Raw genomic sequence first — 19958 nt, forward strand, 5'->3', positions numbered from 1 at the left:
GTATGATAAACGGTTCTATAGGGGTTCTTAATGATAGGTTAACTGACAGGCCTGTGTTTCACATCTCTTAATCTAGGTGAGGGAGGACTGTGTGTGTGTGTGTGTGTGAGGACTGAACCGAGTGCCATTTCGTCCTCCCTGCGGTGCTAATGCTGTCGGCTAGGATCAGTCACAACTTCCCATCCAGAGAGAAAGGGGGGATGGGGTTCCAACTGGCACCCTACTCCTTATATAGTGCACTACATTTGACTAGAGCCTCATGTCCCTAAATAGGAAATAGGGTGCCATTTGGGATGCAGTGGGAGTCAGAGAGAGAGCAATCTGTGAAAATCATAAATCTATGAGATCAAAAGGGTAGTAATGCTGCTGCGGCTGCCTATCATCCATTATTGGTTCTATTAACCAGTCAGTCAGATTCCTTTCTGACCCGCCAGGGACAGAGAAAAAGAGTGAAAGAGTGTTTGTGTGAGAGAGGAGAGAAGAGAAAAAGCAGGAGAATTAGAACATAATTAGCCTAACTCTGACCACCTCTGTGGAGAGGGAATGATGGCCCCCCACTGCCACCTGTGTGTGTGTGTGTGTGTGTGTGTGTGTGTGTGTGTGTGTGTGTGTGTGTCTGCCACCTGCCTGTAACCCCTGTGTGTGTGTGTGTGTGTGTGTGTGTGTGTGTGTGTCTGCCACCTGTCTGTAACCCCTGTGTGTGTGTGTGTGTGTGTGTGTGTGTGTGTGTGTGTGTGTGTGTGTGTGTGTGTCACCTGTCTGTAACCCCTGTGTGTGTGTGTATGTGTGTGTGTGTGTGTGTGTGTGTGTGTGTGTGTGTGTGTGTGTGTGTGTGTGTGTGTGTGTGTGTGTGTGTGTGTGTGTGTGTGTGTGTGTGTCACCTGTCTGTAACCCCTGTGTGTGTGTGTGTGTATGTGTGTGTGTGTGTGTGTGTGTGTGTGTGTGTGTGCCACCTGCCTGTAACCCCTGTGTGTGTGTGTGTGTGTGTGTGTGTGTGTGTGTGTCTGCCACCCCCCTGTAACCCTCCTAACCCCCTCCTAGCTCCCTCCTAGCCCCCTCCTAGCTCCCTCCTAGCTCCCTCCTAACCCCCTCCTAGCTCCCTCCTAACCCCCTCCTAGCTCCCTCCTAACCCCCTCCTAACCCCCTCCTAGCTCCCTCCTAACCCCCTCCTAGCTCCCTCCTAGCTCCCCTCCTAGCTCCCTCCACCCAGGCAGCCTTCCCCACTGGGATGTTCTCATTACATGTGGCCCACCTGGGGACAACTAGGCCTATTCTGGACCCCCCAGCAACACACTTTATAAAGATTCTCGACAGACTGATAGCTAGCTGGAGAAACGGATTGGTAGGAGGGCCAGAGTCATGCTGCTTCCCAAATGGCTCTCTATTCTCTACATAGTGCCTAGTCCCCTATGGGCCCTGTTCAAAAGTTGTGCACTATATAGGGAGCCATTTGGGACACAGACCTGAAGGGCTAGGACTACAGACTAAATGACTAGAATTAGAGGTTTATTAGAGAGGAGAGCAGGGTGGGGTGGGAATGAAAACAACTGCTACCCAAGTTGCTCTGGTAGTGGTACGGTGTTGGATACTGGAAAATACAATGCTATCAACAAGCCTTTCAGCATGCTGGCAGAGAAGGGCAGTCAACATGTACTGCACTGACACAAATGACTGATGATTGGTTGAAAGAAATTGATAATAAGAAGATTGTGGGAGCTGTACTGTTAGATTTCAGTACAGCCTTCGATATTATTGACCCCAACCTGTTGTTGAGAACACTTATGTGTTGTGACTTTTCAACCTCTGCCATATTGTGGATTCAGAGCTATCTATCTAATAGAACGCAAAGGGTTTTCTTTAACGGAAGCGTCTCTTATGTCAAACATGTAGGGTGTGGTGTACCGCAGGGCAGCTCTCTAGGCCCTCTACTCTTTTCTTTAGTTTTACCAATGATCTGCCACTGGCATTAAACAAAGGCTGTGTGTGTCCATGTCTGCTGATGATTCAACCATATATGGGTCAACAACCACAGCTAAATGAAGTCACTGAAACCCTTAAATAGTTGCAGTCTGTTTTGGAATGAGTTCCCAGTAAAAAAATAATAATAATTATAAATCCTGACAAATCTCTTCCCAAGTTAAATAAAGGTTAAATAAAAAAATATAATAATTATAAATAGATAGTGTTTATGTATAAAATGCATGTAGTGCTGTTCTTGTCTATTAATGTTCTGTAATATGTCATCGTTCATGTGGAACCCAGAAAGAGCAGGGGTAGCTTTCACAACAGCTAATGGGGATCCCGATAAAATACCAAAACACCAACTGGAAGCATATTAGAGGGGGAAGCAGGGAGGCAGCAGTCAGGGTTGGGGTGAGAGGTGACAGAGGAATAAAAACACCAACTGGAAGCATATTAGAGAGGGAAGCAGGGAGGCAGCAGGCAGGGTTGGGGTGAGAGGTGACAGAGGAATAAAAACACCAACTGGAAGCATATTAGAGGGGGAAGCAGGGAGGCAGCAGTCAGGGTTGGGGTGAGAGGTGACAGAGGAATAAAAACACCAACTGGAAGCATATTAGAGAGGGAAGCAGGGAGGCAGCAGTCAGGGTTGGGGTGAGAGGTGACAGAGGAATAAAAACACCAACTGGAAGCATATTAGAGAGGGAAGCAGGGAGGCAGCAGTCAGGGTTGGGGTGAGAGGTGACAGAGGAATAAAAACACCAACTGGAAGCATATTAGAGAGGGAAGCAGGGAGGCAGCAGTCAGGGTTGGGGTGAGAGGTGACAGAGGAATAAAAACACCAACTGGAAGCATATTAGCGGGGGAAGCAGGGAGGCAGGAGTCAGGGTTGGGGTGAGAGGTGACAGAGGAATAAAAACACCAACTGGAAGCATATTAGAGGGGGAAGCAGGGAGGCAGCAGTCAGGGTTGGGGTGAGAGGTGACAGAGGAATAAAAACACCAACTGGAAGCATATTAGAGAGGGAAGCAGGGAGGCAGCAGTCAGGGTTGGGGTGAGAGGTGACAGAGGAATAAAAACACCAACTGCTACATGTCAGTGAAGCTGCTATTATCCTACAATATTATATAGCATAATGTCAGTGAAGCTGCTATTATCCTACAATATTATATAGCATAATGTCAGTGAAGCTGCTATTATCCTACAATATTATATAGCATAATGTAAGTGAATATGCTATTATCCTACAATATTATATAGCATAATGTCAGTGAAGCTGCTATTATCCTACAATATTATATAGCATAATGTAAGTGAAGCTGCTATTATCCTACAATATTATATAGTATAATGTAAGTGAATATGCTATTATCCTACAATATTATATAGCATAATGTAAGTGAAGCTGCTATTATCCTACAATATTATATAGCATAATGTAAGTGAAGCTGCTATTATCCTACAATATTATATAGCATAATGTAAGTGAAGCTGCTATTATCCTACAATATTATATAGCATAATGTAAGTTATGATGCTATTATCCTACAATATTATATAGCATAATGTAAGTGAATATGCTATTATCCTACAATATTATATAGCATAATGTAAGTGAAGCTGCTATTATCCTACAATATTATATAGCATAATGTAAGTGAATATGCTATTATCCTACAATATTATATAGCATAATGTAAGTGAAGCTGCTATTATCCTAAAATATTATATAGCATAATGTAAGTGAAGCTGCTATTATCCTACAATATTATATAGCATAATGTAAGTGAAGCTGCTATTATCCTACAATATTATATAGCATAATGTAAGTGAAGCTGCTATTATCCTACAATATTATATAGCATAATGTAAGTTATGATGCTATTATCCTACAATATTATATAGCATAATGTAAGTTATGATGCTATTATCCTACAATATTATATAGCATAATGTAAGTGAAGCTGCTCTGGTACTACAGTATAATATAGTATCATGTAAGTTAAGCTGCTATTATACTAAAATATTATATAGTATATAGTAAGGGAAGCTGCTCTGGTACTACAGTATTATATAGTATCATTTAAGTTAATTGGCTCTGGTACTAAAGTATAATATAGTATCATGTAAATGAAGCTGCACAGGCACTAGAACGGTGAAGTTTGAAGAGAAAAAATATTTGACACTGTGTGGAGTACGGCAGGCAGCAGCCACAGAGCTGTGTTGGAAAACCTGTGCAGGAACACTCTACAAGGACAGACTGTGACAGCAATTAACCAAGAGAGAGACACTGATGTAGCTTTTAGGAAAATAAAAAAAAAGACATGAAGACAATGAACTAAGAGCTCGTTTGCAGTTGGCATATTGTTCCCCAGAAGCAGAGAGCGCAACAGAATGATGCACAGGGCAACTGCTTTACATGAAACAAACGATTGGAGCGGGGCCCTTGGTGTACAGGCGCACGCACAGAGACAGACAGGAGCAGGGCCCTTCGTTCGTACGTATGTACGTATGCTATATATTATGCTATATAATATTGTAGGATAATAGCATATTCACTTACATTATACTATATAATATTGTCAGACAGACAGACAGACAGACAGACAGACAGACAGACAGACAGACAGACAGACAGACAGACAGACAGACAGACAGACAGACAGACAGACAGACAGACAGACAGACAGACAGACAGACAGACAGACAGACAGAAGCAGGACCCTTGGTTCCAGGAAGGACTAGCTGTGGAACTAATTTAGATGAGGAAACTCCGAGCCAGGCAGAACCAAGAGCCAAGCAGCTTAGAGGGATGAGGGAGGAGGCTTGAGGGAGAGAGGAAGGGAGGGACACAGAGAGACAGACAGGGAGAGAGCAGTATAATAGTAGGGCAGATAAGAACTCCAGATGGGAGAGAGGGATGAGGGAGAGAGGGATGTAGAAACAGTCGTGATTCTCTCATCAGATATATTGTAACTATCCACTATCCTGCTGTATTCTACCACAGAGTTGCATTCCTTAGCTTCAACCCACAGTGTGTAGGAGTCTAGCAGACAGACTTAACGTTAAAAAAAGGGGCAATATGCAGTTGCTACATCCATTTCTGGACTTGTATGTATGAAATGTACCCATTGATTCTACCAGAATATAAGGGATACATGCCTTATGAGCATACCCCATCAGAACAAAAACTATAGTACTGTAGGCTACCTTGATCATATACAGCAGTCAATGTTTTACTCCCACGTTTGTAAACAAAACACTGTATAGCCTCAAAGCATGCTTAAAACCATCATTTTGATATGTCAGTCCTTGCATCCATACTTGTGTCTATGAATTTGAGAGTGGTTAAATTTCTACAGCCACATCCCCTCAGCTTTTTACCGAAACAGTAGGCTTTGTTATCGTTTCAACTGCGGATTGCCCCTTTAACCAGCTAATGAGAGCACATTCTCTGTTACAAATCAGACCCAACATAGAGGATGTAGCGGTACAGATACATACCCGACCAAGAGGCTGTAGAGGTACAGAAACAGACCAAGAGGATGTAGCGGTACAGAAACAGATACAGACCAAGAGGCTGTAGAGGTACAGAAACAGACCAAGAGGATGTAGCGGTACAGAAACAGATACAGACCAAGAGGATGTAGCGCTACAGATACAGACCCGACCAAGAGGATGTAGCGGTACAGATACAGACCCGACCAAGAGGATGTAGCGGTACAGATACAGACTAAGAGGGTGTAGAGGTACAGATACAGACCCGACCAAGAGGTTGTAGCGGTACAGATACAGACCCGACCAAGAGGTTGTAGCGGTACAGATACAAACCAAGAGGATGTAGCGGTACAGAAACAGACCAAGAGGATGTAGCGGTACAGAAACAGACCAAGAGGATGTAGCGGTACAGAAACAGACCAAGAGGATGTAGCGGTACAGAAACAGACCCGACCAAGAGGATGTAGCGGTACAGAAACAGACCAAAAGGATGTAGCGGCACAGATACAGACCCGACCAAGAGGATGTAGCGGTACAGAAACAGACCAAGAGGATGTAGCGGTACAGAAACAGACCCGACCAAGAGGATGTAGCGGTACAGATACAGACCAAGAGGGTGTAGAGGTACAGATACAGACCCGACCAAGAGGTTGTAGCGGTACAGATACAGACCCGACCAAGAGGATGTAGCGGTACAGATACAGACCAAGAGGGTGTAGAGGTACAGATACAGACCCGACCAAGAGGTTGTAGCGGTACAGATACAGACCCGACCAAGAGGATGTAGCGGTACAGATACAGACCCGACCAAGAGGATGTAGCGGTACAGATACAGACCAAGAGGGTGTAGAGGTACAGATACAGACCCGACCAAGAGGTTGTAGCGGTACAGATACAGACCCGACCAAGAGGTTGTAGCGGTACAGATACAGACCAAGAGGATGTAGCGGTACAGAAACAGACCAAGAGGATGTAGCGGTACAGAAACAGACCAAGAGGATGTAGCGGTACAGAAACAGACCAAGAGGATGTAGCGGTACAGAAACAGACCCGACCAAGAGGATGTAGCGGTACAGAAACAGACCAAAAGGATGTAGCGGCACAGATACAGACCCGACCAAGAGGATGTAGCGGTACAGAAACAGACCAAGAGGATGTAGCGGTACAGAAACAGACCCGACCAAGAGGATGTAGAGGTACAGATACAGACCAAGAGGGTGTAGAGGTACAGATACAGACCCGACCAAGAGGTTGTAGCGGTACAGATACAGACCCGACCAAGAGGTTGTAGCGGTACAGATACAGACCAAGAGGATGTAGCGGTACAGATACAGACCAAGAGGATGTAGCGCTACAGATACAGACCCGACCAAGAGGATGTAGCGGTACAGATACAGACCCGACCAAGAGGATGTAGCGGTACAGATACAGACCCGACCAAGAGGTTGTAGCGGTACAGATACAGACCCGACCAAGAGGATGTAGCGGTACAGATACAAACCAAGAGGATGTAGCGGTACAGAAACAGACCAAGAGGATGTAGCGGTACAGAAACAGACCAAGAGGATGTAGCAGTACAGAAACAGACCCGACCAAGAGGTTGTAGCGGTACAGAAACAGACCAAGAGGATGTAGCGGTACAGAAACAGACCCGACCAAGAGGTTGTAGCGGTACAGATACAGACCCGACCAAGAGGTTGTAGCGGTACAGATACAGACCCGACCAAGAGGTTGTAGCGGTACAGATACAAACCAAGAGGATGTAGCGGTACAGAAACAGACCAAGAGGATGTAGCGGTACAGAAACAGACCAAGAGGATGTAGCGGTACAGAAACAGACCAAGAGGATGTAGCGGTACAGAAACAGACCCGACCAAGAGGATGTAGCGGTACAGATACAGACCAAGAGGGTGTAGAGGTACAGATACAGACCCGACCAAGAGGTTGTAGCGGTACAGATACAGACCCGACCAAGAGGATGTAGCGGTACAGATACAGACCAAGAGGGTGTAGAGGTACAGATACAGACCCGACCAAGAGGTTGTAGCGGTACAGATACAGACCCGACCAAGAGGATGTAGCGGTACAGATACAGACCCGACCAAGAGGATGTAGCGGTACAGATACAGACCAAGAGGGTGTAGAGGTACAGATACAGACCCGACCAAGAGGTTGTAGCGGTACAGATACAGACCCGACCAAGAGGTTGTAGCGGTACAGATACAGACCAAGAGGATGTAGCGGTACAGAAACAGACCAAGAGGATGTAGCGGTACAGAAACAGACCAAGAGGATGTAGCGGTACAGAAACAGACCCGACCAAGAGGATGTAGCGGTACAGAAACAGACCAAAAGGATGTAGCGGCACAGATACAGACCCGACCAAGAGGATGTAGCGGTACAGAAACAGACCAAGAGGATGTAGCGGTACAGAAACAGACCCGACCAAGAGGATGTAGAGGTACAGATACAGACCAAGAGGGTGTAGAGGTACAGATACAGACCCGACCAAGAGGTTGTAGCGGTACAGATACAGACCCGACCAAGAGGTTGCAGAGGTACAGATACAGACCAAGAGGATGTAGCGGTACAGATACAGACCAAGAGGATGTAGCGCTACAGATACAGACCCGACCAAGAGGATGTAGCGGTACAGATACAGACCCGACCAAGAGGATGTAGCGGTACAGATACAGACCCGACCAAGAGGTTGTAGCGGTACAGATACAGACCCGACCAAGAGGATGTAGCGGTACAGATACAAACCAAGAGGATGTAGCGGTACAGAAACAGACCAAGAGGATGTAGCGGTACAGAAACAGACCAAGAGGATGTAGCAGTACAGAAACAGACCCGACCAAGAGGTTGTAGCGGTACAGAAACAGACCAAGAGGATGTAGCGGTACAGAAACAGACCAAGAGGATGTAGCGGCACAGATACAGACCCGACCAAGAGGATGTAGCGGCACAGATACAGACCAAGAGGATGTAGCGGTACAGAAACAGACCAAGAGGATGTAGCGGTACAGAAACAGACCCGACCAAGAGGATGTAGAGGTACAGATACAGACCCGACCAAGAGGATGTAGCGGTACAGAAACAGACCCGACCAAGAGGATGTAGCGGTACAGATACAGACCCGACCAAGAGGATGTAGTGGTACAGATACAGACCCGACCAAGAGGATGTAGCGGTACAGATACAGACCCGACCAAGAGGATGTAGCGGTACAGATACAAACCAAGAGGATGTAGCGGTACAGAAACAGACCAAGAGGATGTAGCGGTACAGAAACAGACCAAGAGGATGTAGCAGTACAGAAACAGACCCGACCAAGAGGTTGTAGCGGTACAGAAACAGACCAAGAGGATGTAGCGGTACAGATACAGACCCGACCAAAAGGATGTAGCGGCACAGATACAGACCCGACCAAGAGGATGTAGCGGTACAGAAACAGACCAAGAGGATGTAGCGGCACAGATACAGACCCGACCAAGAGGATGTAGCGGCACAGATACAGACCAAGAGGCTGTAGCGGTACAGAAACAGACCAAGAGGATGTAGCGGTACAGAAACAGACCAAGAGGATGTAGCGGTACAGAAACAGACCAAGAGGATGTAGCGGTACAGAAACAGACCAAGAGGATGTAGCGGTACAGATACAGACCCGACCAAGAGGATGTAGCGGTACAGATACAAACCAAGAGGATGTAGCGGTACAGATACAGACCAAGAGGATGTAGCGGTACAGAAACAGACCAAGAGGATGTAGCGGTACAGAAACAGACCAAGAGGATGTAGCGGTACAGATACAGACCCGACTCTACAGTGGCCAGGACAACAGTACTGTAGGCCCATCTTAATATATAGAATTAATGTAGCCCTAGCTGGATAATATATATATATATATCAGTACTGTAGGCCCATCTTAATATATATCATTAATGTAGCCCTACCTGGATAATATATATCAGTACTGTAGGCCAAGCTGTATAATATATGTATCAGTACTGTAGACCTACCTAGATAATATATATCAGTACTGTAGGCCCAGCTGGATAATATATATATATATATATCAGTACTGTAGGCCCAGCTGGATAATATATATCAGTACTGTAGGCCCAGCTGGATAATATATATCAGTACAGTAGGCCCAGCTGGATAATATATATATCAGTACTGTAGGCCCAGCTGGATAATATATATATCAGTACTGTAGGCCCAGCTGTATAATATATATATCAGTACTGTAGGCCCAGCTGGATAATATATATCAGTACTGTAGGCCCAGCTGTATAATATATATATCAGTACTGTAGGCCAAGCTGTATAATATATATATCAGTACTGTAGGCCCAGCTGGATAATATATATCAGTACTGTAGGCCCAGCTGGATAATATATACTGCTCAAAAAAATAAAGGGAACACTTAAACAACACATCCTAGATCTGAATGAAATAAATAATCTTATTAAATACTTTTTTCTTTACATAGTTGAATGTGCTGACAACAAAATCACACAAAAATAATCAATGAAAATCCAATTTATCAACCCATGGAGGTCTGGATTTGGAGTCACACTCAAAATGAAAGTGGAAAACCACACTACAGGCTGATCCAACTTTGATGTAATGTCCTTAAAACAAGTCAAAATGAGGCTCAGTAGTGTGTGTGGCCTCCACGTGCCTGTATGACCTCCCTACAACGCCTGGGCATGCTCCTGATGAGGTGGCGGATGGTCTCCTGAGGGATCTCCTCCCAGACCTGGACTAAAGCATCCGCCAACTCCTGGACAGTCTGTGGTGCAACGTGGCGTTGGTGGATGGAGCGAGACATGATGTCCCAGATGTGCTCAATTGGATTCAGGTCTGGGGAACAGGCGGGCCAGTCCATAGCATCAATGCCTTCCTCTTGCAGGAACTGCTGACACACTCCAGCCACATGAGGTCTAGCATTGTCTTGCATTAGGAGGAACCCAGGGCCAACCGCACCAGCATATGGTCTCACAAGGGGTCTGAGGATCTCATCTCGGTACCTAATGGCAGTCAGGCTACCTCTAGCGAGCACATGGAGGGCTGTGCGGCCCCCCAAAGAAATGCCACCCCACACCATGACTGACCCACCGCCAAACCGGTCATGCTGGAGGATGTTGCAGGCAGCAGAACGTTCTCCACGGCGTCTCCAGACTCTGTCACGTCTGTCACGTGCTCAGTGTGAACCTGCTTTCATCTGTGAAGAGCACAGGGCACCAGTGGCGAATTTGCCAATCTTGGTGTTCTCTGGCAAATGCCAAACGTCCTGCACGGTGTTGGGCTGTAAGCACAACCCCCACCTGTGGACGTCGGGCCCTCATACCACCCTCATGGAGTCTGTTTCTGACCTACCTGAGCCACTTGTGTGGGTTGTAGACTCCGTCTCATGCTACCACTAGAGTGAAAGCACCGCCAGCATTCAAAAGTGACCAAAACATCAGCCAGGAAGCATAGGAACTGAGAAGTGGTCTGTGGTCCCCACCTGCAGAACCACTCCTTTATTGGGGGTGTCTTGCTAATTGCCTATAATTTCCACCTGTTGTCTATTCCATTTGCACAACAGCATGTGAAATGTATTGTCAATCAGTGTTGCTTCCTAAGTGGACAGTTTGATTTCACAGAAGTGTGATTGACTTGGAGTTACATTGTGTTGTTTAAGTGTTCCCTTTATTTTTTTGAGCAGTGTATAACATTACTGTAAGCCTACCTGGATAATATATAACATTACTGTAAGCCTACCTGGATAATATATAACATTACTGTAAGCCTACCTGGATAATATATAACATTACTGTAAGCCTACCTTGAGTTTGGTGTTGTGTTCGATGGCTGGTGACTTGTCATGCTTGGGGGGCAGACACAGTTCCCATTTTCCAAACTCTTTCTTCTTGTACGGGTGAGAGAAGTTGTCCCAGCCATCTATGAAACAGAAGATAATGATTTATTTAATGTTTCTACTACACATACTGTACATAGAATAATATATATAGTATTTCGATTTCTGTACTATAAAAATATAGGCTACATTCACCTAAATGTGAAGTAGTCTGGATGTAGGCCTAGCAGGGAGATGCCAGACATTGACATTGTGTTTTTCTGCCCAATATGTGGGCATGCATTTGCAAAATTGATAATAAATTGGCACCAAAAGTATTTAGAATATTTACTAAGTACTAAACTACCAGCAGGCTCCTGAGAAACAGCCACAACCTGTCCTGTATCACCGCTCTCTATCGCCGCACTGTATCGTATCGCTGTAACATCGCCCGGTATCGCCGCATTACTGTCCTGTAACACTGCATCACTGCCCTGTATCGCCGCATCGCATCGCCGCATCGCCGCCCTGCATCGCCGCACCACTGCCCTGCATCGCCGCATCCCTGCCCTGCATCGCCGCATCCCTGCCCTGCATCGCCGCATCCCTGCCCTGCATCGCCGCATCCCTGCCCTGCATCGCCGCATCGCCGCATCACCGCATCACTGCCTTGTATTGCCGCATCAATGCCCTGCATCATTGTCCTGCATCCCCGCCCTGCATCGCTGTATCACTGTCCTGCATCACTGTCCTGCATCCCCGCCCTGCATCACTGTCCTGCATCCCCGCCCTGCATCACTGTATCACTGCCCGTACAAATCACCTGAGAAACAGACACAACCTGTATCACTGCCCGTACGAATCACCTGAGAAACAGCCACAACCTGTCCTGTACCACTGCCCGTACGAATCACCTGAGAAACAGACACAACCTGTATCACTGCCCGTACGAATCACCTGAGAAACAGACACAACCTGTCCTGTATCACTGCCCGTACAAATCACCTGAGAAACAGACACAACCTGTCCTGAACCACTGCCCGTACAAATCACCTGAGAAACAGACACAACCTGTATCACTGCCCGTACAAATCACCTGAGAAACGACACAACCTGTATCACTGCCCGTACAAATCACCTGAGAAACAGCCACAACCTGTACCACTGCCCGTACAAATCACCTGAGAAACAGACACAACCTGTCCTGTATCACTGCCCGTACAAATCACCTGAGAAACAGACACAACCTGTCCTGAACCACTGCCCGTACAAATCACCTGAGAAACAGACACAACCTGTATCACTGCCCGTACAAATCACCTGAGAAACAGACACAACCTGTACCACTGCCCGTACAAATCACCTGAGAAACAGACACAACCTGTCCTGAACCACTGCCTGTACAAATCACCTGAGAAACAGCCACAACCTGTCCTGAACCACTGCCTGTACAAATCACCTGAGATGTAGCCACTTTAACCAGCACAAACTCCAAACTAAACAGGACGAAGAGTAACATAAGTTAGTGCACTTATCAAGCAAAGCTTCAGATGTCATTGATCACGTTTAATGTTCAAAGAAAAAAAATATATACCGTATCAGTCAAAAGTTTGGACACACCTACTCATTCAAGGTGCTTGTAAATGTTTTACTACTTTCTACATAGTAGAATAATAGTGAAGATATCAAAACTATGAAACAACACATATGGAATCATGTAGTAACCCAAAAAAAAGTCTTAAATATTATTTGTATTTCAGATTCTTCAAAGTAGCTACCCCTTGCTTTGATGACAGTTTTGCACACTCTTGGCATTCTCTCAACCAGCTTCACCTGGAATGCTTTTCCAACAGTCTTGAAGGAGTTCCCACATATGCTGAGGACTTGTTGGCTGCTTTTCTTTCACTATGCGGTCCAAATCATCCCAAACCATCTCAATTGGGTTGTCAGATGATTGTGGAGGCCAGGTCATCTGATGCAGCACTCCATCACTCTCCTTCTTGGTCAAATAGCCCTTACACAGCCTGGAGCTGTGTTGGGTCATTGTCCTGTTGAAAAACTAATGATAGCGGGACTAAGCGTAAACCAGATGAGATGGCGTATCACTGCAGAATGCTGTGGTAACCATGCTGGTTAAGTGTGCCTTGAATTCGAAATAAATCACTGACCGTGTCACCAGCAAAGCACACCACCCCCTCCATGCTTCACGGTGGGAACCACACATGCAGAGATCATCCGTTCACCTACTCTGCGTCACAAAGACACGGCAGTTGGAACCAAAAATCTCAAATTTGGACTCATCAGACCAAAGGACAGATTTCCACTGGTCTAATTGCTCATGTTTCTTGGCCCAAGCAAGTCTCTTCTTATTGGGGTCCTTTAGTAGTGGTTTCCTTGCAGCAATTCGACCACAAAGGACTGATTCACGCAGTCTCCTCTGAACAGTTGATGTTGAGATGTGTCTGTTGAACTCTGTGAAGCATTTATTTTGGGCTGCAATTTCCGGAGGTGCATATAATTTAGTTTTTATGATCTAAAAACAGGAACTGGATCCTGTGCCTCCAAAGAGTCCTATTCACCGCTGCTTTACAGGCTGAGACACTAGTCAAGCAAGAGTAGGATCATTTGTTTGTTTGTTTGTTTGTTTGTGGTGTCCAGTAGAGGTCAATGTTTTGAAATCCACAGCAGGATCAAAACGAAGCTTTGTACGTCATTTATCATGTGGCAACTGTCTGACAATTTTGAATGGCGTTTGAACTAAGGAATTAAACATATTTAACGCACTTTGACAAAAAATAAATAAAATAAATAAAATATATATATATATATATATTTTTTTTTTTAAATACCTTTGAATACATAATTCATAATTATCAAAAACAGCTGTTTCATTCACAATCACTGAGGGGAAAACAAATCGAAATAGGCTCTCTCAAGATTCGATACTACTGTGCTGCGATTTACAGATAGACCCACGTGGCAGAGGAATCTATGACCTGAGCCATCTTTCCACCTGACGAGGTGAAAAATGTCGATTAAAAACAAAAAGCTTCCAGCAGGGGTCGGCACGCCCTGTCCAGCACTTCCTACATCCGTCAAATGGCAGTTTGGTGTCCAAAGCTGCAAACTACATCACTAGCTAGGTTTCTATCCAATTGGTGACAGATTTTCATGCGAATATTTAAAAATATATTTTTATTTTTTTAAATCAGCATAAAAACAATATGCACATTTTCCCCACTATAGATGAGTTTCCATCAAATTGACCTGCTGATAAAAGGCTGTGTGTGCGTGGTGATGTAGTGCATGTAAAAGTTACACGGATTTCCATTTTCAGCTCTATTGATGGTTTTGTCTGAAAGTAAATGCGTTAGATAGCGAATGTGCCCACTACGGTCTTGTCACAAGCGCTTTAAACCACAGATACATTATGAATATAGCCTATAACGGCAGGCAAGATCATGTCACCAGAATAAGACCCTCGACATTTATTGGAAAGTAGCATCAATATAATCACTGTGGTATTGGATCAGACTACTTGTACATTTGAATCAAGCCTCGTAGATTTGGTATCATGCGTCCCATCACTAAAACAAAGTAAGCGTAAACATTTTCTTTAACTTTAAAATGAATTCTTATCCTAAAACATGTTCACTTCACAGTAGTAACTTTTAATTAACAAATGCATTAACGCAAAGTGAGAAATATAAAATGTGGAGACGCAAACAAAAAGTTTGTCACCAAAAACCAAATGAATCGACATGCCTACCGGGCTAACTCTCCAACGTTTTATTGTATTTTTACGGGTGATCAACAATAAAAGTAGCCTATCGGAAAAACATCGCTGCAGATATTAAACATCTTTCCAGAAACACTTTTCATTCATAAATTGTTTTGTTATAACACCCATCTTTATAATCAGAAAGAGAAAGAGTAGCTCTGTGAGAAGAGAACATCTTGAGGAAACCCTCCATCTTCTGCTTTCTAATCCCTCTCTCTTTCTCATACATTCTCTGAAGCTTCTTTCTGCTTTCTAATCCCTCTCTCTTTCTCATACATTCTCTGAAGCTTCTTTCTGCTTTCTAATCCCTCTCTCTTTCTCATACATTCTCTGAAGCTTCTTTCTGCTTTCTAATCCCTCTCTCTTTCTCATACATTCTCTGAAGCTTCTTTCTGCTTTCTAATCCCTCTCTCTTTCTCATACATTCTCTGAAGCTTCTTTCTGCTTTCTAATCCCTCTCTCTTTCTCATACATTCTCTGAAGCTTCTTTCTGCTTTCTAATCCCTCTCTCTTTCTCATACATTCTCTGAAGCTTCTTTCTGCTTTCTAATCCCTCTCTCTTTCTCATACATTCTCTGAAGCTTCTTTCTGCTTTCTAATCCCTCTCTCTTTCTCATACATTCTCTGAAGCTTCTTTCTGCTTTCTAATCCCTCTCTCTTTCTCATACATTCTCTGAAGCTTCTTTCTGCTTTCTAATCCCTCTCTCTTTCTCATACATTCTCTGAAGCTTCTTTCTGCTTTCTAATCCCTCTCTCTTTCTCATACATTCTCTGAAGCTTCTTTCTGCTTTCTAATCCCTCTCTCTTTCTCATACATTCTCTGAAGCTTCTTTCTGCTTTCTAATCCCTCTCTCTTTCTCATACATTCTCTGAAGCTTCTTTCTGCTTTCTAATCCCTCTCTCTTTCTCATACATTCTCTGAAGCTTCTTTCTGCTTTCTAATCCCTCTCTCTTTCTCATACATTCTCTGAAGCTTCTTTCTGCTTTCTAATCCCTCTCTCTTTCTCATACATTCTCTGAAGCTTCTTTCTGCTTTCTAATCCCTCTCTCTTTCTCATACATTCTCTGAAGCTTCTTTCTGCTTTCTAATCCCTCTCTCTTTCTCATACATTCTCTGAAGCTTCTTTCTGCTTTCTAATCCCTCTCTCTTTCTCATACATTCTCTGAAGCTTCTTTCTGCTTTCTAATCCCTCTCTCTTTCTCATACATTCTCTGAAGCTTCTTTCCGCTTTCTAATCCCTCTCTCTTTCTCATACATTCTCTGAAGCTTCTTTCCGCTTTCTAATCCCTCTCTCTTTCTCATACATTCTCTGAAGCTTCTTTCTGCTTTCTAATCCCTCTCTCTTTCTCATACATTCTCTGAAGCTTCTTTCTGCTTTCTAATCCCTCTCTCTTTCTCATACATTCTCTGAAGCTTCTTTCTGCTTTCTAATCCCTCTCTCTTTCTCATACATTCTCTGAAGCTTCTTTCTGCTTTCTAATCCCTCTCTCTTTCTCATACATTCTCTGAAGCTTCTTTCTGCTTTCTAATCCCTCTCTCTTTCTCATACATTCTCTGAAGCTTCTTTCTGCTTTCTAATCCCTCTCTCTTTCTCATACATTCTCTGAAGCTTCTTTCTGCTTTCTAATCCCTCTCTCTTTCTCATACATTCTCTGAAGCTTCTTTCTGCTTTCTAATCCCTCTCTCTTTCTCATACATTCTCTGAAGCTTCTTTCTGCTTTCTAATCCCTCTCTCTTTCTCATACATTCTCTGAAGCTTCTTTCTGCTTTCTAATCCCTCTCTCTTTCTCATACATTCTCTGAAGCTTCTTTCTGCTTTCTAATCCCTCTCTCTTTCTCATACATTCTCTGAAGCTTCTTTCTGCTTTCTAATCCCTCTCTCTTTCTCATACATTCTCTGAAGCTTCTTTCTGCTTTCTAATCCCTCTCTCTTTCTCATACATTCTCTGAAGCTTCTTTCTGCTTTCTAATCCCTCTCTCTTTCTCATACATTCTCTGAAGCTTCTTTCTGCTTTCTAATCCCTCTCTCTTTCTCATACATTCTCTGAAGCTTCTTTCTGCTTTCTAATCCCTCTCTCTTTCTCATACATTCTCTGAAGCTTCTTTCTGCTTTCTAATCCCTCTCTCTTTCTCATACATTCTCTGAAGCTTCTTTCTGCTTTCTAATCCCTCTCTCTTTCTCATACATTCTCTGAAGCTTCTTTCTGCTTTCTAATCCCTCTCTCTTTCTCATACATTCTCTGAAGCTTCTTTCTGCTTTCTAATCCCTCTCTCTTTCTCATACATTCTCTGAAGCTTCTTTCTGCTTTCTAATCCCTCTCTCTTTCTCATACATTCTCTGAAGCTTCTTTCTGCTTTCTAATCCCTCTCTCTTTCTCATACATTCTCTGAAGCTTCTTTCTGCTTTCTAATCCCTCTCTCTTTCTCATACATTCTCTGAAGCTTCTTTCCGCTTTCTAATCCCTCTCTCTTTCTCATACATTCTCTGAAGCTTCTTTCCGCTTTCTAATCCCTCTCTCTTTCTCATACATTCTCTGAAGCTTCTTTCCGCTTTCTAATCCCTCTCTCTTTCTCATACATTCTCTGAAGCTTCTTTCCGCTTTCTAATCCCTCTCTCTTTCTCATACATTCTCTGAAGCTTCTTTCCGCTTTCTAATCCCTCTCTCTTTCTCATACATTCTCTGAAGCTTCTTTCCGCTTTCTAATCCCTCTCTCTTTCTCATACATTCTCTGAAGCTTCTTTCCGCTTTCTAATCCCTCTCTCTTTCTCATACATTCTCTGAAGCTTCTTTCCGCTTTCTAATCCCTCTCTCTTTCTCATACATTCTCTGAAGCTTCTTTCCGCTTTCTAATCCCTCTCTCTTTCTCATACATTCTCTGAAGCTTCTTTCCGCTTTCTAATCCCTCTCTCTTTCTCATACATTCTCTGAAGCTTCTTTCCGCTTTCTAATCCCTCTCTCTTTCTCATACATTCTCTGAAGCTTCTTTCTGCTTTCTAATCCCTCTCTCTTTCTCATACATTCTCTGAAGCTTCTTTCTGCTTTCTAATCCCTCTCTCTTTCTCATACATTCTCTGAAGCTTCTTTCTGCTTTCTAATCCCTCTCTCTTTCTCATACATTCTCTGAAGCTTCTTTCTGCTTTCTAATCCCTCTCTCTTTCTCATACATTCTCTGAAGCTTCTTTCTGCTTTCTAATCCCTCTCTCTTTCTCATACATTCTCTGAAGCTTCTTTCCGCTTTCTAATCCCTCTCTCTTTCTCATACATTCTCTGAAGCTTCTTTCCGCTTTCTAATCCCTCTCTCTTTCTCATACATTCTCTGAAGCTTCTTTCTGCTTTCTAATCCCTCTCTCTTTCTCATACATTCTCTGAAGCTTCTTTCCGCTTTCTAATCCCTCTCTCTTTCTCATACATTCTCTGAAGCTTCTTTCCGCTTTCTAATCCCTCTCTCTTTCTCATACATTCTCTGAAGCTTCTTTCTGCTTTCTAATCCCTCTCTCTTTCTCATACATTCTCTGAAGCTTCTTTCTGCTTTCTAATCCCTCTCTCTTTCTCATACATTCTCTGAAGCTTCTTTCCGCTTTCTAATCCCTCTCTCTTTCTCATACATTCTCTGAAGCTTCTTTCTGCTTTCTAATCCCTCTCTCTTTCTCATACATTCTCTGAAGCTTCTTTCTGCTTTCTAATCCCTCTCTCTTTCTCATACATTCTCTGAAGCTTCTTTCTGCTTTCTAATCCCTCTCTCTTTCTCATACATTCTCTGAAGCTTCTTTCTGCTTTCTAATCCCTCTCTCTTTCTCATACATTCTCTGAAGCTTCTTTCTGCTTTCTAATCCCTCTCTCTTTCTCATACATTCTCTGAAGCTTCTTTCCGCTTTCTAATCCCTCTCTCTTTCTCATACATTCTCTGAAGCTTCTTTCCGCTTTCTAATCCCTCTCTCTTTCTCATACATTCTCTGAAGCTTCTTTCTGCTTTCTAATCCCTCTCTCTTTCTCATACATTCTCTGAAGCTTCTTTCTGCTTTCTAATCCCTCTCTCTTTCTCATACATTCTCTGAAGCTTCTTTCTGCTTTCTAATCCCTCTCTCTTTCTCATACATTCTCTGAAGCTTCTTTCTGCTTTCTAATCCCTCTCTCTTTCTCATACATTCTCTGAAGCTTCTTTCTGCTTTCTAATCCCTCTCTCTTTCTCATACATTCTCTGAAGCTTCTTTCTGCTTTCTAATCCCTCTCTCTTTCTCATACATTCTCTGAAGCTTCTTTCTGCTTTCTAATCCCTCTCTCTTTCTCATACATTCTCTGAAGCTTCTTTCTGCTTTCTAATCCCTCTCTCTTTCTCATACATTCTCTGAAGCTTCTTTCTGCTTTCTAATCCCTCTCTCTTTCTCATACATTCTCTGAAGCTTCTTTCTGCTTTCTAATCCCTCTCTCTTTCTCATACATTCTCTGAAGCTTCTTTCCGCTTTCTAATCCCTCTCTCTTTCTCATACATTCTCTGAAGCTTCTTTCTGCTTTCTAATCCCTCTCTCTTTCTCATACATTCTCTGAAGCTTCTTTCCGCTTTCTAATCCCTCTCTCTTTCTCATACATTCTCTGAAGCTTCTTTCCGCTTTCTAATCCCTCTCTCTTTCTCATACATTCTCTGAAGCTTCTTTCCGCTTTCTAATCCCTCTCTCTTTCTCATACATTCTCTGAAGCTTCTTTCCGCTTTCTAATCCCTCTCTCTTTCTCATACATTCTCTGAAGCTTCTTTCCGCTTTCTAATCCCTCTCTCTTTCTCATACATTCTCTGAAGCTTCTTTCCGCTTTCTAATCCCTCTCTCTTTCTCATACATTCTCTGAAGCTTCTTTCTGCTTTCTAATCCCTC

General features: G+C 43.6%; 1 protein-coding gene across 1 annotated transcript in view; it reads right to left on the reverse strand.

The window, feature by feature from the left end:
• The window catches only part of LOC106581537 (1,4-alpha-glucan-branching enzyme), a 323607-nt gene that overhangs the window by 251173 nt on the left and 52476 nt on the right, over nucleotides 1-19958 (reverse strand). Inside the window, exon 3 of the mRNA XM_045704110.2 lies at nucleotides 11298-11413. Coding sequence (XP_045560066.1) covers nucleotides 11298-11413 — 116 coding nt within the window. The remainder of the gene's footprint in view (nucleotides 1-11297; nucleotides 11414-19958) is intronic.

The sequence above is a fragment of the Salmo salar genome, chromosome 20 (genome assembly GCF_965601325.2).
Source record: "Salmo salar chromosome 20, fSalSal1, whole genome shotgun sequence".
NCBI classification, from domain to species: Eukaryota; Metazoa; Chordata; class Actinopteri; order Salmoniformes; family Salmonidae; genus Salmo; species Salmo salar.